Consider the following 27238-nt stretch of genomic DNA (forward strand, 5'->3'; position numbering starts at 1 on the left):
CGATATATTATTAGTTTGCTAATTATTTAACCTTTTGCATAGTATTGGTTAAGCTTTTCTTAATCATCATTGATCATGTTTTGAGTTTGCGAGTGTTTAATCATATATATGGTTATTAAGTAGTTCAACATTTATCCGTCTCTCTTTTTTTTATGATGTTGATTGCTTTTACTAATTAGTTGGGCACTGAATTAGACACTTGGCATGTAAGTGTTTTGTCCAAAACCTATACAACAACACTCTCAACATGTGCAAACATATCAGATACTTATCTTATTTGTACTTCCCATTCTTTTATACATCAAAGCATCAATTTTTAATTTTTAGTTAATGTACCTTATTATCTTTGGCTTCTTGTTCCTTGAGAAAAAATTATTTTATGTGGTTTTATTTTTAATTTTCAATCTCTCAAATATGATGTGTGCGAGACACGGTTGATATTTAGACACACATATAGATACACTAAATTTCTACATGAAAGACAATTTAAAACGGTCTTTTATTTCTTTTTAAATGTTTTTTTTAATCTACATATTTGGATGTTTGATTTTGAGGGGGTACGAATAACTTAAGGAATGAGGTTGAAAATAAAACCATGCGGGTTTAGACTTGTTTCGGCTTCTGCTTTGGGTTTAATACGGAAATACATATAATAGGGAGTTAACTTGCTAAACACAGGGGTGTAAATAGAATTTAGAAACCCCAAAGAAAACACTCAGTCTTTCATTATAATAGAATTTTAATTTTTTAAGTTAAGTAAATGTTTTTTCTTTTTTAGAATTTGAAGTGTTTTTATAAAAGTTGTAGTTCATCTTTTTACTCATTTTATAATTTTTATTTGATTATGATTGAATGAATAAAAATCGGTATAAATTGTTATACTTAATTATTGTCGCATAATATTTATGTTTTATAATTTTTTTTTTAATTTTGAGGCAATATATTAAAGTAAGAGAATATAATATATGATGTAAAAACTATCTTACATTAGATCATTGTGAGAGTTGACTAACGTTTTGAATTTATAATTGATATAAAGAGATTCAGGGTGTGTGTTTACCAAGAAGGAAATAGAAAGATCCTATTTGAAGTTATAATAATTTTTAGGTTCAATCAGACTTTATTTTGACCAACAAATGACATCTTGCCGGGTTTTAAAAATTTATAAATCTGAAAATAAAATAAAAAATTAATTCACATCAATTAAGTTAATTGTATTTGTTACCGTTAACATATGAATTCTAAAATATGTTAAAATTTTAATAAAATAATACTATTTTCAATTTTTAGAAAATATAACTGTTTTGTACTAAAAGGAGTCGACAAAAAAAAAATCTATGAATTAGGGCATATTTTGTTGGAATCAATTTTTGTGAAACTTTTTAATATAGTCTGGACCAACTTCTTTTCTTGACACCTTTAGTAAAACAGGTCATCGGACCAAACCTTTAATAAAAGTTGATATAGATATTTTTAATAAAAAAATTATATAAATAGTTTTAAGAGAGAAAACATGTGAAGAGATAATTCTCCCCTAATTTAAAAAAAAAAATAGAAAATTAGTTAAGACAGGTTTCCTTTATCTGTATAATATTTATATAAGAAAGTAAATTAAGACTCGTGTTACATTACAGCCACGTTGCTTAATATCTTTATTTTTGTTCAAAAATGAATTCGGCACGTTGGTTAAGTTATGGGATGAGCATATTCTTTTTTTTCATTATTATTTATTATTACTTATTTTAAAATAAATCGGGGTGGGTCTAATATGAGTCTAGAGCATTCTCACCAAACACGCTTCAACTTAATCACCCTATTTTTTATTTTATTTTTATCTTTCTACCGCGTTTTCAATTAAACGCATTTTTCTTTCAATTAATGCATTTCCGCGTCCATAAATAATTATTTGACTCGTAATTAGCGACCTAATTATTATTTATAATCTGAAAGTTGTGACGTAGTTTTAAGTATTTGTCTCTAAATATATGGCGAGGTTCGTTGAACTTTATCTGCCGGTTGCCTTCTTCTCCACCACAACACTGCCGTCAAAGCCAGCCTGTCTCTTTTTCGTTCTCACGTTAGTTAAAAGTAATTAATCACAAATCTAATTAACCATAATGCATAATTTTCTCCTCCCAAATCTCCACGATATAACTTTCTTCCGTTCCATTAATTAATTAATTAATGAGTAATATCATTTTAGAAGGAGCATTTGAAAATGATTAACACTAATTTGTCTCCTTTCGCGGTGGCTTCCTCTTTTCCTTTCTTTAATATCCTTTCACAGTTCCGACTCTGTTAATCATTCTCCGTTAAGATTCTTTGGTGTTTCCTCTCTCCTCTACCCACTTTCGTTCTTATCTTCTTCTTCTTGTTCCACTTCTTCTTCCCCAACCCACAATCACTCCTTATAAATCAGGTACTAACTCTCTCTCCTTCTTCTTCCATATCAACAACCCTTATTTTTCTATCTTCTTTTCAACAATTTAAATTAAAAGAATTGTTTTCTTGTAACTTTCGTTGTACAAAACTAAAATCCCCTATTTTCGGCACTCCTTTCTTCAATTTCCAATCTGTGATTTCTCTATTTATACGTAATAATTCCAAACGCCAGATTCATCACTTTTTCAATTATTCCTCCAATTTTCGCCCAATCTAAAATCCCATCATTCAAATATTGTTCATCCTTGTAGATTTTTTTCTCACAGATCCAGACATGGCCGAAGAACACCCATGCCAAGCTCCCGAGGGTCACAGACTCTGCGCCAACAACTGCGGCTTCTTCGGCAGCCCCGCCACCATGAATCTCTGTTCTAAATGCTACAGAGACATCCGACTCAAGGAAGAAGAACAGGCCAAAACTAAATCCACCATCGAAACTGCTCTGTCTTCATCCTCCGCCGCAGCAACAGCAACCGTCGCCTCCGCCACCGCTGTGGTTTCCTCGCCTGCTGCGCCGGTTGAATCCCTCCCTCAACCGGCGGTGGTGTCCGCGCCGGACGCGTGCGCGCCGCTTCAAGCGAACCGGTGTGGCGCGTGTCGTAAGCGCGTGGGGTTGACCGGGTTTAAGTGCCGGTGTGGAACCACGTTCTGTGGGACCCACAGGTACCCCGAGAAACACGCCTGTGGCTTCGATTTCAAGGCGGTTGGGAGAGAGGAGATAGCTCGGGCGAATCCGGTGATCAAAGGGGAGAAGCTACGGAGGATTTAATCTGCGCCGTTGATTGGATGATGTGATTTGATTGAGTTGATCAGGACCGTCCGTGGTGGACCGCTGATGATAGGAATTGATGAGCGTGTGTAAAAAATATATCTATTATTATGACGACATTGGAAGGGTTGAATAAGTCATGTTTGGTGGCTTTGCTTTTGTGTTCATTAAAAATGAAAATTGCTAGGTCCACCCACGTTCGGAATTTGAGGTCCCTTTTGAAATTGAAATGTAAAAAACTAGTAGCACTGTAGTTTAATATTTTTTCTGCGCCAAATTATCTTCTGCATTGTATTTCATTTTCTGCCGTTGCACTATGGACTTTTTCTTCCAAGACCAAAATTGTTCAAAATAAAAATCCCCGATGAATAATTTTCTAACTTTTTCATACAAGGTTATCAAAATAGAGGGTATATTTGAATCGTGCATTGAGCTCAAACATAATATTACAAGGGAAAAAAATTTTTTAGCAACATTTTTTTAATAATTTTTTGATAACAGATACCAATAAAATGATGACACGGATTTTGTTATAAAAAAAATGTCAAAAAAAAATTATAAAAATATCATTGTCCTATTATAACTGAATTCACCTTTATAGCTCTTCGTTGGGAGCATCTTGTTGTATCGAACATGCTTGGGAGCTGCTTAAACTCTCTATCCAAACGCCATCAGCTACGACTGCATCAGTGTCGTTGTTTCGGTGCCACGACCAGTGTGCGTGTGTTTCATTTACTATTCTCAACCTTCCATGTCCAAAGCTTGGTTCTCGATACAACGAGAGCGGGCTTGGAGGGTTCTTAAACCTGTTATCAACAATACATATACAACAATATAAACCTAAGAAAGAAAAAAAAAACGAAAATTGAAAATTAAAACATAAGAACATCTCACGTTAACGCAAGCCCCTCTCGATTTCCTCCGTCTCCAATGGTGACGTACATGGGTCCACACGAGTCAACTTTGTTATCGTAAATTCGAGTCTGCAATGAATTTAACTAGTTACTGAAAACAAAACAACCGAGGATTAAGTTGAAAAAAAAAGAAATGGAAGTGTGACGTACGAAGCGTTCATAGGCATGAACATGGCCAGCAAAAACCAAGTCAACACGGGCATTATAAAGCAATTGTTCCATGGCTTGTCTCATGGATTCACCTTCACCTTGGTGTGCCTCATTAGTGTTATACCAAGGTGCATGCAACAACACAATGAGCCAAGGTGTCTTGGCCCTGTCAATATTGGCGAGATCAGACTGGAGCCAGTTGTATTGTTGTGACTGGGCGTGAAAGTCAGTGTAGGAACCTAGCATGATGACATGGGTGGCAACAAGCTGGAAGGAGTAATAGAGGTTTGAGGTGGAAGCACTTTGTTGGAAGGGCATAGGCCAACGAGCATTGTAGGCTTGGAAGGGTTGTGGGTAAATAATGGGGAAAATCTCGATCTCGTGGTTGCCTTCAGTAACCATCCATGGCCTTTTACTGGCATAGGGTTCCACCAAACGACCAAAGGAGTCCCACAAAGGTTGTTGGGAGTCTGCGTATGATAGATCTCCTGGTAACAACGCAACGTCGTACTCCCTGCTTTCGACATGTTTCAAGGTTGATGCAGTCCATTCTGTTTGTCCCAAGTCCCCTGCATTCAATCACATATCTTTATGGAAAACATTATTCATACATACAAATGGTAAAACGACAAATATAAGTGATTCATTGATCTTTTTCTAGGCAAGTTAGGGAACTGCCAAACAAATGGTGTACACTTACGCCACTCTTCAATCCTTAAAAGATACCTTATCCTTATATTGGTGTCCCACCCCATCTTTGCGTTGCTTCAACAACACATTAACTTGAAAATTAACCCAACTATAAAACCATAATGGTTTATATGCCAAAGTAGAACCCAGACAGAAGCAAACCAAACGGTGAAGCAAAAGACTGATATCAAATCCCAACGACAATGACTTACCAACGACGACAAATTCAAGAGGGAAGTTGTGTGGAGGTGTCTTGAGAGAAAACTCTGGGCCCGACCCTCCACACCTGTAGAAGTAAGTGGTGCCTGGTTTCAAAGGACCAATAACAACGTTGTGAATCTTGCCGGAATTGTACAAAAAATATCGGTACGAGGTATGCTCCCCCGTTGATTTTGCGTTATATTCCCCTGACTCTGTTCCGTACTCCACCACAGATTCTGCACGCTTCTCTTCCGTTATCCACGACACCCTCATCTTCTCTTTCCCCACCAATGAAATGTGCACCTACAGTAACCAAATTGCGAACGTAAGTAAACATTAACATAATTGATCTATGCATGCATCATAAGTCGTCATGAACCTGTTGCGGATCAGAATGGGAGCGTTGATGTGGTGTGATGATGAGTTGACCAGCTGGCTGACGAACGAAATTGTTGTGCTCGGAGAGTAGAGGCAGTGGGAACAAAAGGAGGAATAGGGTGTGTATGAGGGGGATTGGGAACTCCATAAGAGACCTTCTGCTGCATTTTCTTCCCATCATCTTCTTGTTGATTCATGAAGTATATTAGTAAAGGGAACTCTTTTGAGTTATTTATATAATGGGGTTGCGGAAAAAACACTGCATGAGATGGAAAGAGCATTTAAGATATATTTTTCTTCAAAACTCCTTGCTTTGTAGTTCTGTTTCTCTCTGCCTTCTTGTACACGCGTGCCTCCTTCCACTGAGTAAGAAAATAGAATTGTATGGAAAACAATACGCAGTTTGGCACTTACATCAAATAATAGAAGCCGACTTACATAAAAATGGCGCATCTGAACATCACGTATGGCTCAGATTTGAAGGCAATACAAACACGCTATTTCTCTCTATTTGTTCCAAGTTTGCAAAACTTTCGGTACAGTGAACATGACTGCTGAGAAATATTAATTATATTGACCTTAAACGGTTTTTTCAAGCAACAAAAGAACATAAGAACCCTCCAAGCTCGCTCTCGTTGTATCCATTTTAGTACACAGCAGTATTCATTTTCCAATATATTATTAATATTATTTATTACACTATTAATATATTATTTATTCTCCATGCACCCTGTAGTGTAGTGTAAGGGGGTTGCCGGTCGGGTAAAGATGAATAAAAACGATAAGTGGATGAAAGGTATATTAAGGGTGTAGCAGGAGAATTGGGAGTCAATCGGGGACACGGGTAGGCCGGCCGGTTGAATGAAGAGGAAGGACGAGTATAGTATAACAACATTATTAGATTGGTGGGGCGAATCTTGCGGGCAAGTGAGTAACAGTTATAATTAATGGACAAATCTGTCGGAACATGAATCAACAGTTACAGGTAGTTAATGTCCATTAACTGAGTTGAATACCTATAAATATAGGAAATGTTAATCAGGTATAGAACTTTTTGATCAAATTACATTTGCTTATTTTATATTGACTATACTGATTTGAGCGTCAGAGTAATGTGCAGGTGACAACCGATCAACGATAGACGTAAGTAGATTTTCCAAAGTACAGTGATAGACGTAAGTAGATTTTTCAAAGTACACCGCCTGGATAGCTGGGATTGTGTTCGGTGTTGAGCCCTACGTCCGAAACACACCCCAAGTTCTTCATTGCTTCGTTTTTATGTGCAAGTAATCTTCCTTGAAACTGACATAGAACAAGAGGAACACCTTCTACCTGTGTTTTGTGAAGCAGTTCAAGAGATCTTCCATCCTCTACAAACCTATAAATATGAATAAATCCTGCAGTTACAGTCCTTTTGGGCAAAAATTTACAAGAGACTTTAGTAATACAAGTATGAGCCTTGAAATCAACACGGGTCATTATCATGAATTGATCCATAAGGGCTCAAGACAGATTATCAGTGTCAAAGTATGAAATTTCATACAAAGAATGCTTTTCAACTATGCTATTCTTACATCAACTATATCATCAGAAATTTTTAACACATTATGTTGGGTAATTACATTTTCATACCTTCTAATCCATATAATTACGAAATTATTACTTATATTCTGTATTTCGTTAGTCCAATAGTAAGACATTTAGGTTAGATGTAAAAGGACAAATCAAGTTATCTGTTCTAATATGAGGAGGAACAACTTGTTTTGACTTTTTAACACTTAATTAGCATTTATATATGTCCTTCACATAGATCCAATCATAAACTTTATACTCTTCGCCCAGACAAAGGAAAAGTAAATCGCAACTCCAATAAAAGCAAAACATATCTTTATCGTTGTGATAAAATTTCTTCCTCACAGAATGCTTTCTTGTAAGTTTTCATGGAGAATTCGTGCAAACTCTTAATTCAGCCACTTTTAATCATTAGTAATTTGCATTTTTGGTTTTTACAAGAAATGTCATTTAAAAAGTGATATTTTTTAATAACAAATCATTTTTATATTTTGTGGTTCTTTGTTATGTTATGACCGCTTCATTTTTTCAAAAAAGATAAAACGCCACATTTATTGTGAAATAACGTATATATTTTTCAAATTTATGCAATTAGACAAGAAAATATTTAGTGAATGTGTCAGGTTTAATACATTTTTTAAAGTATAAATATTAGTTTCTTAAACTATTATTATTATTGAAATTAATTTTCCTTTAACCTTTCGAAGTTGTTCCATTTATATTTTTTCCTTTTCCAATTTTTTGAATTGTTTCCTGTCCTTTTATCGTAAAACTCACTAAAAAAAGACATAACTCAGGCTAAAACAAACAAAAGGTTTAATACATTTGTCTTAGTATAAATATTAATTTCTTTAACTATTATTATTATTGAAATTAATTTTCCTTTGTATACATTAACCTTTTGAAGTTGTACCATTTATATATCTTTTTTCCTTTTCCAATTTTTTGAATTTTTTCCTTTCCTTTTATCGTAAAACTCACCAAAAAAAGGCATAACTCTGGCTAAAACAAACAAACAGTTATTTTAAATTTTTTCAATAAAAAATAATATTTTATCTCTTCTCATCGTTGATTCTGTTCCGTAACTGCAAGTAGGTTAAATATTTTTTAGAAAGGGAATATCAGAATATCCCATAATCGAAATTAAACTATGAACACATTTATATCTTATGCGTACAATAGCTGGAGTTCCAAGACATGTCGACACATGGGTTGGGTTACATATTGTGAAGTGTGAACGCTATATAAAGAACTCAATACACAAGGAAACTTGTGGGTCGTAGAATATTCAAATCACGCAATAAATATATACACACATTCACTGATTTTCATCAACCACCTTCTCCTCTTTCTTCATTTTCAATCTCAAATTTCTTTGATTTTAGTGACAACATTTTTAGCACCGAAATTTCAAAACGATGTTGGTGCAAAGAATGTGCATGCTAGGGTTCTTGCTAATCGTCGGAATCTTCGAAATCGACGCCGTTTATGGTTACAATCGACCACCACCTCGTCAAAACCTCTTTATTCCAAACGCGGATCACTCCGACTTGCCACAACAGGTAACAACAAATTACTACGCTTACGCAAATTTGACTTTTAATTTTCTGCATCGACGCTTTATTTGCATTTCCAGTTAGCGAAGTGAGAAAGAAAAACTGTTCGAGAAACTCAAGTTTTCTCATTGATTTTGTGGATATTCAATAGAGTAACTGCTTGAATTTTGAAATTCACATTCATGGCGCATTTAATGTTCCTGAGCACTGGAGCCAGCCAACACATATACATCAACATCTTATTGACAACATATGTTTGAGGTTCAGATTTTTCATCGGATAAATCGAGTGTGCGATTGTTTTCATTGTGGTCTTATATATATTTTTAACTGAAAAATTATTATTTTACCGTAATCTTTATCAATTTTTAAGTATTTATGTTTTTCAATTCATGTTCTGTGCTGGTGAATAGTTGGGTGTAGAAGACAACATGTTTGATTACCAGAAGGAGAGAATTGGCTTAATCTGGTACCAAACTGCGAAATGGTTAAACCAAACGCTTTGTCGTTGGCTGTGTCTTCTCATCTTTTGGCATTTTGTATCAATCAAAGAAAAAAAAATAACGATCTCAATTTTGTTTAACATGCCTGCAATTTTTATTTTTTTTTAACAAATCTTTGTACGAAAATTAAATTATCACGATTGTTTTCTTGAAATAGTGTTCTGAATTTAAAACTAATTTAAATATTAATATATAGACTGTTCTTCCTTTTTTTTTTCTTTTTATCTTTGCACATTTCTCTTATTTTTTATCCCCTCCTCTTCGCGAATTGACTAAAAGGGATTAATTTGCTATTTTTTATTTTATTTCTTTCAAATATTTAATAAAAAAATTGTTATCTATAATCTATGAAAACACACTTTTTATTTGTCTTTTTTTCTTCAATTTTACTCTCTTAATTACTATTTTTTAAATTTAGATAATTATTTATAATAAAAAACTATTTTTCAATTTTATCATTTTAATAATTAGTTTTTTTTTTAATTCAAATAATTACTCCTTTTAAAAAATTATTTATTTTTTATCATTTTAATAACTATTTTTTAAATTTAAAATTACTCATTTTTAATATTTTAGTAACATAATATTACTTATAATATAATTTATTTTAATAACTAGAATTTATTTTATCTATAATTATATTTATAACTATATATCTATAACTGTATATGCATTTTGTTTTTTAATTTTATGCTTTTAATTACTATTTTTAAAATTTAAATAATTTATAAATATTTAAAAAATATGCCCACAAGTGTTGTAATAAATCCTTTATTTACGCTAGTCTCTATAAAAAAAAAATAAGCTATTTGATTTCTTTCTCTTTGTAATTCTGACTTTTTACATTAAGCTATTTATTTTAATCATTGTATTACATATAATAATAATTATTAATTTAATATTATACTTCAAGAAATTTAATAATGATAGATTTATTTCTTTTCTAGTACTTTTTATAATAACTTTATGTTTGACTATTTAATTATTATAACAAAATAATAACATTTGCGTCTTTTTTACTATATTATAAACATTTGAAGTTATAATATAAAATTAATTATAAAGTATGTAACAAGAAAAGAATATAATACTTGAAAATAAAAGATTGCAATTAAATAGAATTTTGAATAGTTTTGTTTTTAATAACTATTTTATTAATTTAATATTAACATAGATGTATATAAAAAGTAATTTTAAAAATTGAAATAATAAACAATTCCATCAGTTAAAGAGATTTTTATTTTCTGTAGTGTTGTTTTTTCTTAACTTTGGAGACTAAAAAAATAATTTTTGAATTCGAGGATTAAAACATTATTTTTATATTCAAGTACGAAAAGTGTTTACAATTCAGGACAAGAATATTTTTAAATCTTGACAACTAAGAACACTGTTTGACTTAAATATTTGAATGATTTAATTTATATACATTTATTGTAATTTTAGTAACATATAGATAGTCATGTAATTTTATGCAAGTGGTTACACTACATAGGTCTGATCGAAACACTAAATTATTAGTTTATCTAAGAGAAAGTTCTTAAACTAAAGTGTTGGCATAGGTTATATTCTCTCATGAATTATTCTAGACAAGTTTCCTAAGACAAAGTCTTAATGAATGTGTTGGCAATGGGTGGATCTTTCTGTCTCAGGTACACATATCTCAAGTGGGAGAAAACAAGATGAGGATATCGTGGATCACAGACAGCCCAACTTCACCAAAGGTTTCGTACGGTCCATCTCCTTCAGCAAATGCATTATCTGCCACAGGGACAACCTCTTCCTACCGTTATCTCATTTACAAGTCCGGTCAAATTCATGACGTTGTAATTGGTCCCCTCAACCCCAACACTGTCTACTATTACCGTTTGGGTGACCCACCCTCTTCCGAAACATACAGTTTCAAGACTCCACCTTCTCAACCTCCCATCAAGTTTGCAGTAGTTGGTATCCCCTCCTATATATATATATATATATATATATATATATATATATATATATATATATATATATCGACAGTGAATTAAGAATGTTAATTACACGGTGTTCTCCTTACTTACAACATGTGTATATGTTTTCGAATGATGTTGCAGGAGATCTTGGACAAACGGATTGGACGACTTCGACCTTGCAGCATGTAGCTAAATCAAACTACGACATGTTGATTCTACCAGGTGACCTATCCTACGCAGACTTTATTCAACCTCTATGGGACTCCTTTGGTCGGTTGGTAGAACCTTTAGCTAGCCAGCGTCCTTGGATGGTCACCCAAGGCAACCACGAAGTGGAGAAGATTCCTATCGTTCACTCAGAGCCATTCACGGCATACAACGCCAGATGGCGCATGCCCTTCGAAGAAAGTGGATCAGACTCTAACCTCTACTATTCTTTCGATGTCGCTGGCGTTCATGTCATCATGCTTGGCTCCTATGCCAAATTTCATCCATCTTCTCCGCAATACAATTGGCTTAAATCTGACCTGCAAAAGGTTAACAGGGGAAAAACTCCCTGGGTTTTGGCGCTCATTCACGCTCCTTGGTACAACTCCAACACTGCTCATCAGGGTGAGCCTGAATCCCTTGAAATGAAAGCTTCCATGGAAGACTTGCTCTTCAAAGCCCGTGTCGATGTTGTTTTTGCAGGCCATGTTCATGCTTATGAACGCTTCGTGAGTATCATATATTACTCATACTGTTGTTACTCTTCGATCTGTTTGTTTGTCTTGCTTTATTTATAGGAAAATAAAATTTTAACACCATTTTTTTTGACATCATTTTGACACTGCACACGTGTCAAAATATGGTTGGAAGATTTCAAATTAAAAAATAAACTTTGGTTTTTCTCTTCTAAATATATCCCTACCTCAACTTTTTTAATTTGAAATCGTCCAATCACATCTTCACAGTGTGCAGTTTCAAAATAGTGTCAAAAAATAGTATTAAAATATCATTGTCCTTATTTATAACCTATTTGTTTGTTTTGTCAGACACGGGTTTATAAAGACAAAGCTAACAATTGTGGTCCAGTGCATATCACAATCGGGGACGGGGGTAACCGTGAAGGCCTTGCTAATAAGTAATTTCATGTTTCACCATAATTAAGTTGTGGAAATTCATGATGTTAGATTTGCATTGAATGAATTCACTGTCTTTTTTGCTTGAACAGGTACATAGATCCTAAGCCAGCGATATCAATGTTCAGGGAGGCTAGCTTTGGACATGGTACATTCGAAGTCTTTAATGCATCTCACGCACGTTGGACATGGCATCAGAACGATAACGATGAAGCTGTTGTTAGTGATAGTATCTGGCTTACGAGTTTCTTCTCCAATCCTTCTTGTAAACAGTGATCAAACAATCATGCTAATAGGATTTCCAGCTATTTAATCCTGGAAAACTAAATATAAGATTCAAATATCAACAACAACAAAATTAGAATTTATTCATCTTATAGAATAGTGAAATACTTACCTAATAAAAGGAAAATATCTAAATTTTAATAAATAATTGTTAAATTAATATAAATAAAAAGTTAGAGATAGAAGATATATCTCTTGATTGAGTATTCTAGTTGATAAGATCATTATATCTCTTGGTTTGAACGTATTAATGTTCGATAAAACTTTTTTCCTGATGTCTTTTTTACAAAAGAAAATTCGGTAAGCTTAACAAAGAGAGGGAATGATTGTTGAGATTTCAATTTCTATTACTCTTTAGTTGATATTTCATATTTCAATTAAAATTTATCGCCATAGTATTGCTTAATCATTGCTCTTTTAGAGGCTGGTTTGTATTTCTATTGTTTTTTATTTATTTATATACATTTATTCTACATATTTTATATTTTTATAAAGTATTGTACACATCATGTTAATTTTTCTCCAAATTAAATAATTAAATAAATCTAACTTTTGGTTTACATATTTCCTCATCATTATTCTTCTTTTTTTCACACTTATAATACTAGTCTTACTATAGTTGTAGAATTCAACGATATATCACTTGGTGCTATATTCAAATAATTATTATTCCAATAAAAAAAAAAATTATGGAAAGAGTTTTATTTTCAAATTAATTGTTTGTCCTCTTAGTTATTTATGTTTGGTTTCTTCACTTAATAATTAATCTTTTTTAACGTAGACATTCATCGTTCTTTAGCAACATGTACGGTCATCGTTCTTATTTAATTTCAATAAATAATATTTAAATGAATTTATAAGGTCAATTTACTGTTTTTCAGCATATTGTTTCACTTGTTATCGGACTGTTATCAGATTATTCATTAATGTCTAGTCTCACGTTCAGAATGTATATACATCAGTGTGAGAGGTGAAAACATTAAAAATTCATCGACAATATTTTTTTTATAAACTTCCGATAGACCAAAATCTATTAATAATAATGTGGTAGATAATATTTAATGAATGAATTTTATATCTAACCGTAATTATCAACAAAAAAAGTTGTTAATAATTATAAAAGAAATTATTGATAATTATAAAAAAAGAGTTGGTAATTATATAAAAAAATTTGTCGATAATTACATGAAAAATTCATTAGTAATTATCGAAGAAATTTTTTTTTGATAATTATTAAAAGAAATTCGTTAGTAAATTATGTAAGTAAAGGTGTTGCTCCCTCCACCTTCCCATTTTCTCCCTCTACCTCTCCAACTTTCTTCAATTTTTTTCTATTACAAAAATAACTTTTTTTATCCTTTTTAACTTTTTTTTTATATTTTGTTTTAATGTTAGTAATCATCAATCCTACTTCATCCTTACCTTTTTACAGTTTCACCTCTCCCACCTCCTCCAAACTTTTGAATATTTGAATATAGATATAAAAGGTTAATAAATTATTTATCTTCTCTCCCACATTATTCTTGTATTCACTCATCATCTTCAACATATGCACAACTTGAGTTTCTCCAGAATTTTCTTTTCATGTATATCAGAAATATCGCTTTTATAGAATTCAAATACTAGTTTCTCAAAATATTGAAATCTATCTAACTATTTAAGTAAACTCTCATCTTTCTTCACAAATTTTCTGATAAACACGGGATTGAGATTGAAACCTTAACCACGTTCTACAAAATAAAATTATCTATCAACCCGTGTCATAATATTTATTTTACATGATCGAAAAGGAGGAAGAAAAGTTAAAATGGATAAAATTATTTATTAATATAGTTTTATGTAGTAGAAAGTAAAAATTGATTTGATGTTTCGAATATACTAAAAACTAAGAAATGAAAGTAATTTATACTGGCATAGATATTAATGTTGGGTAGCATAAAACGTAGCGCATCCCAATCAGTGTTGGGTTCCATGGCGCTTTTTCAATCATCCAAAAGGTTCGTCATCTCCAATCTCCTCCTTCCCTTCTCGAAATCTTCTTCAACAGCCCTTAATCCCCTTCGTCAAGTTCAAATATTCACCACATTATCCCAAACCCACAATCCAATTTTCTTATGAGCCTCCAAAACACACCACATTGGCCTTCCACGCGGTCCAATCTAGGTTCACATCCAATGCCTTCTACAGAATCTTATCCAACTCTTGTGACTCCACCGTTACCGTCTCTCTTGCTGATGTTGTGGTGAATCCCTTGCCGGAGCTGATGTCTTTTATCTTAAACGGATATTGAGATCCGTGAACGGATCCTCGTATATCCGTTTAAAGGAGATTTCAAAGGTTATTGAAAGGATAAAATAAGAATAAAGTAAAAGGTAATAAAGGAATGAAAAGGTGGAGGGAACAAATAGGGAGGTGTAGGGAGTAACTCCCTGTACTTCACTTTTTTTTTTTCTTTTTAAGAATTCTAATTGTTGTAGAAATTGGGAAAAATCCCTAATCTATTTTTCAAAATGCCTCCCTTTCTTCATCACACACTGCAGGTACGGTCATGCCAATCAAGAGAATTCCAGCCGTGGGTTTCTTTTTTCGTTGCAAGTTTTGAAATCATGATCATGACAAAATGCTACAAAATGATTGGGAAAATCCTAATTTCTGAAAAATCCCTAACGTCGCAATTCAAGATTTCTGCTGCTCCTTTGTCATTCCCAAGCAGATCCTTGTGGTGTTCTCCCTTTATCACATGTGGTGATTCTATGTACTTGAAGGAAGAGATGGCGGCGTGCAACACTATTTCGATTAGTTCTCTAGCGCTTTCGCGTGATGTAAAGGCTAATCTGACGCTTGTGGTGGTCACGGCGGGAGTTGTGGTGGTGAGGAGTGGTGGTCTGCATTTTTGGCAGTGAAGACACGCTGCTGCTTCTTCTCCACTGGTAGATGTATTTTTTTTGGCACATCCATCTTTCTTCGTTTTGTTCTATTGGAGTTGCGGTGGAGACATGCAAGACGCTCCTTCTTTTTCTTGCCATGTTTTTTGATAATGTGATAGCTTGTGATTAGTTCGTTTTAAATATTTTTTAAACATAAATTCAAATAGACCAATAAAATGATGATACGTGTTCCGTTATAAAAAAAGTTGTCAAAATATCATTGTCCTTAAAGTTTATACACTTTCAATATTTAACAACAAAATTGTCACTTTTTTTATTAATAAATTTATTGACGAATTTTTTTAGTAAATTACAAATTATCGATGAATTTATTTATGAATTTTTTACGAATGGATTTACTTATAGACTTTTTACTGGTAAATAAAATATAAATTATCAACATTTAAATATAAATTTTGTAATCAATAAATTAAATATATATTACAAACAGAATTATCAGCAAAAAATCTGTCATCAGTAGATTTATTTGTAAGATTTATCTTAACTCATATTTACTAACAAATTTATTTATATCTGTAAAATTTTATCGATAATTCTATGAATTTTGTAATGTTTAGGATTTCTAATGTGACAATAAAGACTATTATAAACTTACAACTAACACACAAGTGTAGACACTCAAAATAAAATTGAATATAAGTCCCATACAGATGAGAAAAAAATATTTACAAGTCCTCCAGTTATCTTAGATATTCTATAAGTCTTTTATACTAAGGAAAACAGTTCATGAGTGTTTTTATGTTATTATCTCAAGACTAAACAAGTCTTTCACACACAAGAAAAAGATCCACAAGTTCTCTAGGGATTTTACCTAAGGAATTAAATAACACAAAAGAAAAATGGTCATGAATGATGTAGAAATTCTTATCCCAAGATTGAGCAAGTTCCCTAAACATGAGGAAAAAAAACATGAGTGCTCTAAAGATACTTGTTACAAATAGTAAATAAGTCTCTTAGGCATGAGTGCTCTAATGCTTTAAGAATTCTACACACAAAGAAAATGACCCTGATGAGTGTCTTAGGCTTCTTATCCCAAAGATTGAATAAATCCTCTTTACATGTAAAAAAGTATAAGAAACTACCAAAATTCCCGTCTCCACGGTTAAAGTATCCTAATTCAGATACTTGGAGGAAGATATAAAGGTGTCCATTTTTTAAATACAAAGAGATTACACTTTGATTGAAGGTAACAAGTAAAACAACTTAATGAACTAATTAATGATTTCTTATAAGGGTTAAATATGTTTTTGGTCACTTAATTTTTTAGTGAAAATTGGAATTAGTCCATTTTTGAAACTTTGGACTAATTTAGTCCCTTATCTTTAAAACTGCATGAATTTAGTTCCTTTAACCAAATTTTGTTAAGTTTATTTGAGGTTTCAAATGCATTTCTCAATTAACATTGAAAAAGAAATGTTTTAAACAGTGTAAAGAACTCAAATGCTATCATGAAATACGTTTAAAATGTCAAATACACTTAACAAAATTTAGTTAAAAAAACTAAATCTACATATTTCTAAAGTTGAGGAACTAAATTAGGTCAAAGTTTCAAAAAGAGACTAATTCTAATTTTCACTGAAAATTAAGTAACCAAAAACATATTTAACCTTCTCACAAAGATAACCCCTCTGTAAAAAAAAAAATTAACACATGAAAAAGATTATAGTCTTCTTCTATTCAATAAATAAACCATCAAACATGAAAAATATGCAAAACAATAACTCAACTTCATAAAAGAATAAGATGTAAAAAAAAAATCATAAATCTACGGAAGTCATAGGATATGTCTAAAGTCACCATCATACTAAAAATTACTTTATAAAAGTCACCATCCCTATTATTTATCCATGATTTTTTCATCTTCAACAATTGTGATGAAATATAGATAAGATTTCAACCTAACTTAAGCAAGTCTTATCATTAAGTCCAAAGAATTATGTATTGATAGATAAGATTTTGATTTATTTTAAGCAAGTCTTATCATTTAAGACTAATAAGATACAAATATCACCTGATAAATTACAATATATTCATATTGTAAGATTTTATTACAATTAAGCTGGGATAAATACATAATATATACGACTCAAATTTGAAGAACAATCTAATATATCTTATTATAAATAATCAAGATCAAATAATTGTTAAATCAAGATAATAATAATAAAAAAATAAAACGAAAATCACATATACAAACCTTAACATTAAGAAAAGAATTATAAGAAAAAAAAATACTTATATATAAATAAGATTGATAAAAATAAAACAAAATACTTTAATATAGATCATTATATCAAATTATCTCCACAAAAGACATCATGGTAGTTGAAAGAATTATTGTTCTTAATCATTTTGAAGAAGAAATATTATCATAGATATAATTGGGTTCAAATTCAGTTATCATAACTAGATAAATAAAACTAGTAATATCTTCTTTGATAAAGTAGTGAGAATTTAAAAAATAAATAAATAACCTTTAAATATTATATTTTTTGTTTTAAAACTTACACTTGCACTTAAGTATTATAATATAAACTTAAATATCATCTTAGTTCGTTATTGTTAAAGGATTGAGTTTTTATTTTGCTTATTGTAGAAGGATTTATCGTCATTGATTTATTTATTTAATAAGTGTTATTAGGCTTAGAAAATATGAGTTGACTTTTTATTTTGTTAAGAATTGAAGTAAAAATCCATTTATAAAATGTTTGTTGATAATTTATGGATGAATCAAAAAATTTGTCAGTATTTAATAACAATAAATATTTGTCAGTGATTATTGATGTCCCAAAATTTGTTGATAATATTTATCAGTAACTACTAATAAATTTTGATTGTTTTTAATTGTCATTAGGTCTTTTTCTTTATTGTCTTTTTTTATTCTTCCTTGTAGCTCTTGAAAGATCATGTCTATGGAAAGAGTGACTTTTGTGTGAGATTGTGTGTATTATGATGAGCAACCAAGAAAAAGTAAGAAGACTTATATAGTAGAGAGTCCACAAGTGACAAAAGTAAAACTAGAAAAAACAGATAAGCGCGAGATAGAAAAAGAGAACTTTCAACACAATTGTATTATGAATATAAAATGTGTATAGGAAAATGATATTTTAACATCATTTTTTGATACCATTTTGACACTGTACACGTGTACAGTGTCAAAATGTGATTGGACGATTTCAAATTAAAAAAATTGAGGTAGGGATATATTTGGAAGAAAAAAACCAAAGTTTGTTTTTTTAATTTGAAATCATCTAACCACATTTTGACACGTGTAATGTCAAAATGGTGTTAAAATATTATTTTCCAAATACAAATTAGTAAAAGGAAAATAAAATTTTAACAGCATTTTTTGACACCATTTTGACACTGCACACGTGTCAAAATGTGGTTGGACGATTTCAAATTAAAAAACAACCTTTGGTTTTTTTCTTCCAAACATACCCCTGTCTCAATTTTTTTAATTTAAAATTGTCCAATCACATTTTGACACGTGTGCAGTGTCAAAATAGTAATGGTGTCAAAATATCATCTTCCTTCCCTGTGACACGATCATTGTGTCACTGGACATATATATGTCACACTATAAAAAACTTTGACTTCTTCTCCTCTTTTTTTTTTTTTCTCTTATTTATTTATTTCCTTTTCACTTATCTCACTTAACTTATAAAAGAACTCATCACATTTTCTAAAAATTTTGTTGTTTTTTTACTAATAGGTAATAAGAATTTTATCAATAGATTTGGTCAAAACAAAAAATGAGCAGTGTGTCACTCTTTCTAATAACATTTATCGATAAAAAAAAATCTGTTAGTAATAATTACTAATAAAAAATATTCATCAAAAATACAAATTTAATTTACTGACATATATTATTGACGATTTTTATGGATGAATTCGTTACTAACAAACAAATATTTGTGTTGATAACTAAAATTTTAAAATTCTGTTGGTAAATTTAATTTTACCAACATATTTATTTATTTCGATAAAATTTGGTCGGTAATTATAAATTCTTTTTGAGAAATAAAAAAATTAGTAATAGATATGAAAAATAAGATTCATAAACATTAATTATTAGGGTTTTATATTTAAACGTTAATATATTGAAGATATATGTGTTACTATTGAAACAACCTTTTATATATGTTATTGTTGAAACAATTATGAAAGATAATTCACTCATTCATTTATTCATATTTTCCTTCTCTGATGTACATTTATATAAGCAATATTAACCGCTTATACTTAAAAACAACTTAAAGCAAGAAAAACTTTAAATATTTAAAACTGCAACAATAATTTAAATTCAAATTCTATCTTCAACACTCCCCTCATATTGGCTCATGAATATCACTCATGTTAATGACTTCGGCAAACACCCGTCTAACACCATAGCCAAGAATCACCGTGGTCTGAACGTCCTAGGATACCTTCATACACAACATGGGGAGAGTCCGATACGAGAGGGGAGAGTCCAATACGAGAGGGGAAGTCCGATACGAGAGGGGAGAGTCCGATATGAGAAGGGAGAAAGATCGTTGGTTCAGTTCGAAGAGAAAAGTTTCATCAAATCCATCCTAGAATGTGCAAAGAATTTAAGGATTGAAAACAGTAAGAAAGTGTGTTCCCAAAATTAAATACACAGGTTAAAGAAGAGATTTTTAGAGACTCCTGGTGACCATGGCGGTCCCCGGCAAACAGCAAAAACAAAGTAACAAAGGATCAGACAACCTGATATCATATTGAAATAATTATGGGAGATAATTCACTCATTCATTCAGACATATTTATACTTAAAAATAGGAAATAATTTCAAACAAAAAAACAACTTTAAATATTTAAAACTTATTCTATAATTACTGTAAGATTTTTATTTTTTTTTATGTTTATTTTATGCCCGACGTTAATGGAATACATTAATTTACATCGAATTAAATATATCTGACGTAAATTTAAATCGAATTATCCTAGTTTTGATGTAAAAGCCACAATTTGCGTTAAATTATATTAGGTCCAACATAAAAAAATTTGTCATCGCTAAGTTTCAATGAAATAAATAATTATAAACTTGTTTCAGTGCGTATTATGTATCATATGAAAAATTTTAATAAATTTGAAAAAAAAGTTTGTAAATAGAGAAATCATAAATTAGATATAAAAGACAAAAAATAAGATGTACAAATACTAAAGTCGAAAAATGACTAAAATATCTAATTTTCAGTTCATCTCTGGCTTCAATATCTTTAAACATGTAGAATTCAACCTTGTCTATGAATAACTCATCTCTTTTTTAGTTATCCAACTTTTATCTTAAATTTGATTTTTATACTCACTTTTTTTCAATTTTATAAAAAATATTTCATTTGATAATTAACTCATAAAAGTGAACAATTTGTTCATATATGAATTTTTCTTAAACAATTGAACCGTATTACAATGAAAAAGGAACCTCCGGTGGAATTAAAGTGAAAAAAGGAATTCTCATTTTCACAAAGAAATTAAATTTTAAAATCAGATAATATGTGTTAATTAATTATTGCAACATTTTTCTTGTAAATTAAGTTAAACATTAACTTTTTCAATCCGTGGAAGCCATCAAGTAAACTTGACGAAGCAAGCCACGAAAAAGGTTCCAATATGGCCTTAGTTGCTTCTACACTCACAGAATAGAACAACGACAAACCCCAAATTCATAGATCGAACCTTCTCAAAACCCTAATTCCACCGCGAAATTATTTTCCTTTAACCAGATCTCAATCCCATGGCCAATAAAGAGTTCAAAGTCCCGCCGGTGGCTTTCCCCTCCGCCGGAAATCCCGGCGGCGCGGCACCAAACCTCCAGCAGCGTCGCATGCCTGCTCCGCCGTTCCAACCGAACTCTGGCATTCCATTCATGTCCTTCGATATAGGTTCCGCCACGGCGTCGACCTCCTCGGGACCAATCTACGCTGGCCCCTCCATTGGGGGCGGTGGCTCCGCCAACTTCGACGATGAGGAACCCCTTCTCGACGAGCTCGGGATCCACCCAGACCAAATCTGGAGCAAAATCAGATCTGTTCTGAACCCGTTTCGCGTCAACCACACGGTTCACAAAGACTCGGATCTATCAGGTCCAATCCTCCTCTACATGTCATTTTGCCTCTTCCAATTGCTCGCGGGAAAGATCCAATTTGGCGTGATCCTGGGCTGGATCGTGGTCTCTTCCATTTTCCTTTATTTCGTTTTCAATATGCTAGCCGGTCGAACAGGTAATCTCGACCTGCACACCTGCACCAGTGTCGTCGGTTACTGTATGTTGCCGGTGGTTATTTTCTCCGCGCTCTCGCTCTTCTTGCCAGTGGATGGGGTCATTCGCCTTTCGGTCGCTGCGATTTTCGTGCTGTGGGCCACGAGGGCTTCCACGGGTCTCGTCGTTTCGCTCGCTGATGGAGGTGATGAACATCGAGGATTGATTGCGTACGCGTCTTTCTTGATTTACACTTTGTTTTCGTTGCTTGTCATATTCTAGGGATGTCGATGGCACTGAGATTTTTGGATCCCTGTTCCTATGGTTTTAGTTCTTCCTGCATTGTGAACGTTGTAGTTTTTTTTGGTACAGTCTTATTATGGTATAGAAAATGGAGTTATTAGTTTGATTGATTGTCTGTGTTTGAAAAGTTTTTCCTAGGTTACATGCGTGCGTGTTGTGGAGCCATATATATAAATATATATTTAATTTACCTTTTTGTTCTGATTTTGCGAGGTTATTGGTAAATCTTCTTGCAATCACGGTGTTTGTATGTGACTGAGTGGTGCTAGAACGAAGGTCACAAGTTATTAGCTAGCGAATTGTGTGCTTATCTAAATTAGAGGTGGGTGTGCTTAGGTAAATGATAAACTCAGATACAATATTACTAGTATTATTCTCCAATTAGAATTAGAGTTGGAGTTTCGCTTAAGTAATCCACGTAATAAAGGATTCTGTACCGAGGTGATACTCCAAATTTAACTAGATAAAGATACTATCCATACTATAGTACTACATCTAAGTTTTGTCCTTTAGGTAAATAGCTCAATCAAGCAGTTGTTTAGCTGTTTGGTGTAAACAACTTGTACTTGTGTATAAGTTAATTTATGTAAAGAGGAAATAGGGTCAAATTGTTTTCATTCAGGTTGTAGGCTGTTTCATACGTTAAAGTTGAAGAACTTATTGCAGTAAGTTGAAAAAATAGCTTATAAACATGTTATGATCTGATTTTGTATTTCACATACTTGTACAACTACTTATGTTATTATAATATAAATCTAGATAAGCTGTAAATGAACTCTTACAAATGCATCTTAGTCAAACAGTTTGGGCTCTTCAATTTACCTTAATGAGAGATTCAGTATGAATGCTTAGTGACCGTAGCTTCTAGCAATGCCGCTGGGCTAAGGGGATTTCAACTCATAAGTAACATGATTTTGTGTGCTGGAGTTATGACTATTTGTTTGGGAGCAGGAAGAGGCTTTTATAAATGTATACACTAGAAGGAACAAGATAGCTATTAGTTGATTGGAAGTTGAGTATAAATCCGAGGGAGATATTGGACAAAGGGACAATTGTATTGTAATAGAAAACCGTATTGAGTTTTAAGGGGCATTTTCCTTGGAAGGGTGTTTATTGTGAAGTGATACCCTTTATTTCATTCTCTACTAAGACTCACCTTCTTTGGTTATCACCTATGAAATATCAGCTTTGACAAACACAACAGGACATGGCTAATGTTCAAAATAGAGGATACGCGAACACATCTATGTATACATACATATAATCAACTCGGCAAAAACCTTAATTAAGAATTAAGATTTATATTTATATTCATATAACTCACATTCTAAAAGCAAATTTATTAAGCTTTATAATTTTCATATAATGATGACTCTCTCAGATAAAGTACCAAGAAAAACATATCTCTTGATAGTTACTAGAAGTAATTAAGTTCTATGAAAATGAGCTTGACTATAAAATGCTTTGATTCTTGCTATGTTTGTCTTTTGGGCTTATCAGCTATGAAACATCAACTTTGACACAGACAACAGGACATTACTAATGTCCAAAATATAGGATACGCAACATCTCTATGTATACATACATATAATTAACATGAAAAAAAAATCCTGATTAAGATTAGGAGTTATATTTATATAATTCATATTCTAAAAACAGTTGTTAAGCTTTATAATTTTCATATAATGACGACTCTCTGATAAAATACCAAAAAGCATATTTCTTAATAGTTACAAGAGGTAATTAAGTTCCGTGAAACGAGCTTGACTATAAAATGCTTTGAGTCCTGCAATATTTATAATGGAAGTTGATATTTTTATGATAGGAGTGTCTCGAAAGTCTTTAGCCCCCAACAATAAGTATTAGTTTCACTGTTAGAAATGTGTCCGTGTTGTATTGAGTGTTTGGGTCTAAAAGAATAATTTTAAACGTGACAATGTTTATGGGTGTCAGGCGTCTGTCAAAGACATGTCTAACAACATGCCAGACACGCTGACACACTGCTCTATAGGGTATTGGTGGGTGTTTATTATCTCTATTTAACTGGGGTATATGGTTCTTTCCTTTGATGATGGTATTGGCTTGTTACGTTGATAGATTGTTTTGACAACATTAATATTTATGATAACATACCTTCAAATTCACCATGATTATGATGGATGGAATATACTTCGTAAGTAGCATCTGGAAAAGCTGTAGAGTGTTGGCTTTGTGTTGAAGGAGCTTTAAGTATGGTAATGCAGCTTGAGACTTGGATTGTCATAAATCTTTCACTATCAAAGTTTTCCATGTGCAAAGCAACCTTTAGGTGCAAATTCCATTTTGATGTTCATTTGCCAGCTTGCAGAAACATACTGAAATCTTGTTCTCAATGTTTTGTAATCCGGTAGCAAATTTGATTGGGATATTATCTATGAAACTTAATAGTTTGCAGCATGGATATCACATTTTTAGCTCCTAGAATTTAGTTTAAGAAATAGTTCAATTTTATAAAGCTAACTTGTAGCATGAGGACTACCTAAACTTTCCAACACCTTCCTCATGTTTAGGGCTATTGGTATGTAGCATGCCAATTGTAAGTTTGTTTATTAATATCATGTTAGAATTTAGGTTTAAAGTTTAATTCAGTATCGTAAAATTGACTTTTGAGAGTTAAGACGAGGACTCTCCAAACTTTGAGTTTTAATTAAGTTATATATCTAATCAATACACACCGCCCTTGAGGATGCAATTAAGACACCTCCCCAAAGGAGGTCACAAGTAACGTGGTGGAGGGGTAACTGCAATCGAGGTGGATTTCCATACTTTCCCCCTTATTTAGTAGCACATATTTGATCTAGAATATGGATTCCGTGCTTTGAATTGAAATTCCTAAGGACTAATAATACAGACTGAGAGATTAATTTTATGGATGTAATTAATAATCAGAGTTATTACCGAGTAGAATGATGATTTTGCTGGTTTAGTTGTAAACTGAATTTAGTCATTACGTATTAGTCTGCTTATTAGATATGCAGACTGAATTTTTATATGAAATATTGATTTTGTAATTACAATGAATATTTGATTATTACTTAATTCCAGTTTTACCAAGTTTTGGTAATTCTTATAAACCTCTTGTAGTCGTTATCTTCATTATCATGTTGAGACGCTGCAACTTTTTCTATTCTGTTGAAGTTGATGGTTTTCGCGTTAACTGTGTCACGATATTGGTTAATCTGATTGAACTGTTACTCCTTCAGAATCGGGCCTATTGAGTGTTTGGTTTTGCCTACAGATTGTAGGATTAATCCTCCTACACACCCTTAAAATCTATGGGTACCTCCATCCATTCCTGAGCATGCTTTCCCGAATGTATTTTACATTTCAGGAAAGTACATTTTGAAATAAATAACAAGTGTTTCAAGAATTTTATAGGGTGTAGGAAAAAGTATCCCAGACTGTAATGCTCTTAGGCTATTTTTCGTTATAGTTTAATACCAATAAAAAAATTCAGGGAATTGATAAAATATGTTTTTATTCTCTAGAATAAATTAATTAAAACACTCATTTTTTGGTATTGTGTACGGCCTCCCTCTGGGAGCATAAAAGGTTCATAGAATCAGAACGCAAAGGAGGTAAGCGATCTATATGACTAATGTGCTGCGATATATCATATAGGGCTTGAACTGTCTCTTGTTTGGACCTATGGTGGATTAACATCATGGGTGTTGATAGATAGAGTTGAGTTTAATTAAAACCACCTTAGAAAGATATGTAATTCAGACTTTAGAAGGATGTTCAATTATCTCGGAGTCATTCTTGATCTAAACAAGAGGCAATTTAGGATTTGAACCTTCGACGTATTACGGACCATGTGGGATGTTCAATTATGTTGTTGTATCTAAAGAGAAAGGAGGAGGAAGAGTGGAGGGGACAAGAAATCATAACAAAATACGAATGTCAAGACCGAAACGAAGTTTGGTGGAACGCTTCATCATCTGGGTAGGTTTACAAAATATGCATTCAGCTTTTCTTTTACGAGGCCTCAAAACTACAAGGTTATGGTATATGGGAGATGATGACCTGGTTCCCATTTTAAACAAATACTGGCACAAATGGGGAAGTTGATTCTGATATACGAAGCAACATCAAACTTTGATAGGTTGGAATTGGCAAAAATATTGGTGAATAAGAATCTGAGACAATTGTAGCATATAACGGGATGCCTGAAAGTTAAGAGCAAGACACAAGTGACAGGAAAGATATGCAATGACATTGAAAGGGATAAACATAGCATTGTTTTAGAAAAGAGTACGAGGGAATTGGGGCCTAATGCAATGATCCGTAGAAGTGTGGTGTGTGGGCCAAAGAGAGAGGTAAGACATTAAACAGATCGAACTACCCGGTGTTGTCCTTTCACCTCTCCAAGTGCTCCTCTACCTCCTCATTATTTTCATTTATTTAAAAATTCTACACATCGTCACTATTTTTTTTTATTCCAAAAATATTCTACACTTCCTCACTATCCTCAACAATCTTTCTCTTTCTCTCTACATTAATGGAGCATTCACATGGTTCATATTTGAATTTGTGATATATTACAAAATATAAAATTAATATTAATACTTTCACCATTTTTATTTTATAAAATTAAAAGTTAGATGTAAATACAAAATAATAAATATAATAATATTAATAGTAAATAATGATATATTATTATTATATACTAACTTTATAATGACGAAAGAACTAAATAAATTCTAAGTCTTTAACAAATAACTTTTTTTTTATATTTTAAGTGTTTAATAATATTTTTATATTATTTATTTAATAAATTAAATATTTTATTCAAGTTATTTGAGTCAAACATGTCAGTGAAACATAATATAATCTTAAAAATTATAGATATTATATGTAGAAAAATACACACATATATATATATATGTATATAAACATTTTTTCTAGAAATTTATAACAAAATTTTGACAAGAAAAAAAATATATTCAACAGCGGAAAAAAAGAAAGATTGTTAAGGATAGTGGGGAGGTGTAGGGTATTTTTAAAATAAAAAAAATAGTGGAGAAATTTAAAATATTTTTGAAATAAATTAAAATAGTGAGAAGGTAAAAGACCCGTTTGGAGACGTGGAAGGAGTAACACCTTAAGAATTATTAAGAATTATGGGTTAATTTCATTGACTCTTCACCTGCAATTCTATGAGCTAGTATGCATGAACAAAATTTTAAAATA

At 31.9% G+C, this 27238-nt stretch overlaps 4 protein-coding genes across 4 annotated transcripts; 3 read left to right on the forward strand and 1 right to left on the reverse strand.

Annotated features, from left to right (window-relative positions):
- Window positions 1-2232: 2232 nt before the first annotated feature.
- LOC106757753 (zinc finger A20 and AN1 domain-containing stress-associated protein 4) lies at window positions 2233-3510 on the forward strand. The gene is given in 3 exon segments (XM_022779267.1): window positions 2233-2419; window positions 2709-3089; window positions 3092-3510. Coding segments are annotated over 2 exon segments (519 nt in total). The 5' UTR covers window positions 2233-2419; window positions 2709-2716; the 3' UTR covers window positions 3238-3510.
- A 96-nt stretch (window positions 3511-3606) lies between these two features.
- LOC106757752 (purple acid phosphatase 22) lies at window positions 3607-5861 on the reverse strand. Its single transcript, XM_014640533.2, has 5 exons — window positions 5546-5861; window positions 5178-5469; window positions 4276-4844; window positions 4106-4194; window positions 3607-4017 (listed from the first exon to the last, which is right to left on the reverse strand). Exons 1-5 carry the CDS (start codon window positions 5723-5725, stop codon window positions 3807-3809), a joined length of 1341 nt encoding a protein of 446 aa, XP_014496019.1. The 5' UTR covers window positions 5726-5861; the 3' UTR covers window positions 3607-3806.
- Window positions 5862-8404: 2543 nt separating this feature from the next.
- On the forward strand, window positions 8405-12586 carry LOC106756937 (probable purple acid phosphatase 20). Its single transcript, XM_014639534.2, has 5 exons — window positions 8405-8678; window positions 10824-11118; window positions 11265-11839; window positions 12158-12246; window positions 12337-12586. The coding sequence occupies exons 1-5, from the start codon at window positions 8535-8537 to the stop codon at window positions 12518-12520; spliced, it is 1287 nt and encodes a 428-aa protein (XP_014495020.1). The 5' UTR covers window positions 8405-8534; the 3' UTR covers window positions 12521-12586.
- Window positions 12587-21055: 8469 nt separating this feature from the next.
- Window positions 21056-22207, forward strand: LOC106757240 (protein YIPF5 homolog). Its single transcript, XM_014639865.2, has one exon. The coding sequence runs from the start codon at window positions 21239-21241 to the stop codon at window positions 21983-21985; it is 747 nt and encodes a 248-aa protein (XP_014495351.1). The 5' UTR covers window positions 21056-21238; the 3' UTR covers window positions 21986-22207.
- Window positions 22208-27238: the final 5031 nt, after the last annotated feature.

This window comes from Vigna radiata, chromosome 3, assembly GCF_000741045.1.
Source record: "Vigna radiata var. radiata cultivar VC1973A chromosome 3, Vradiata_ver6, whole genome shotgun sequence".
Classification (NCBI taxonomy): domain Eukaryota; kingdom Viridiplantae; phylum Streptophyta; class Magnoliopsida; order Fabales; family Fabaceae; genus Vigna; species Vigna radiata.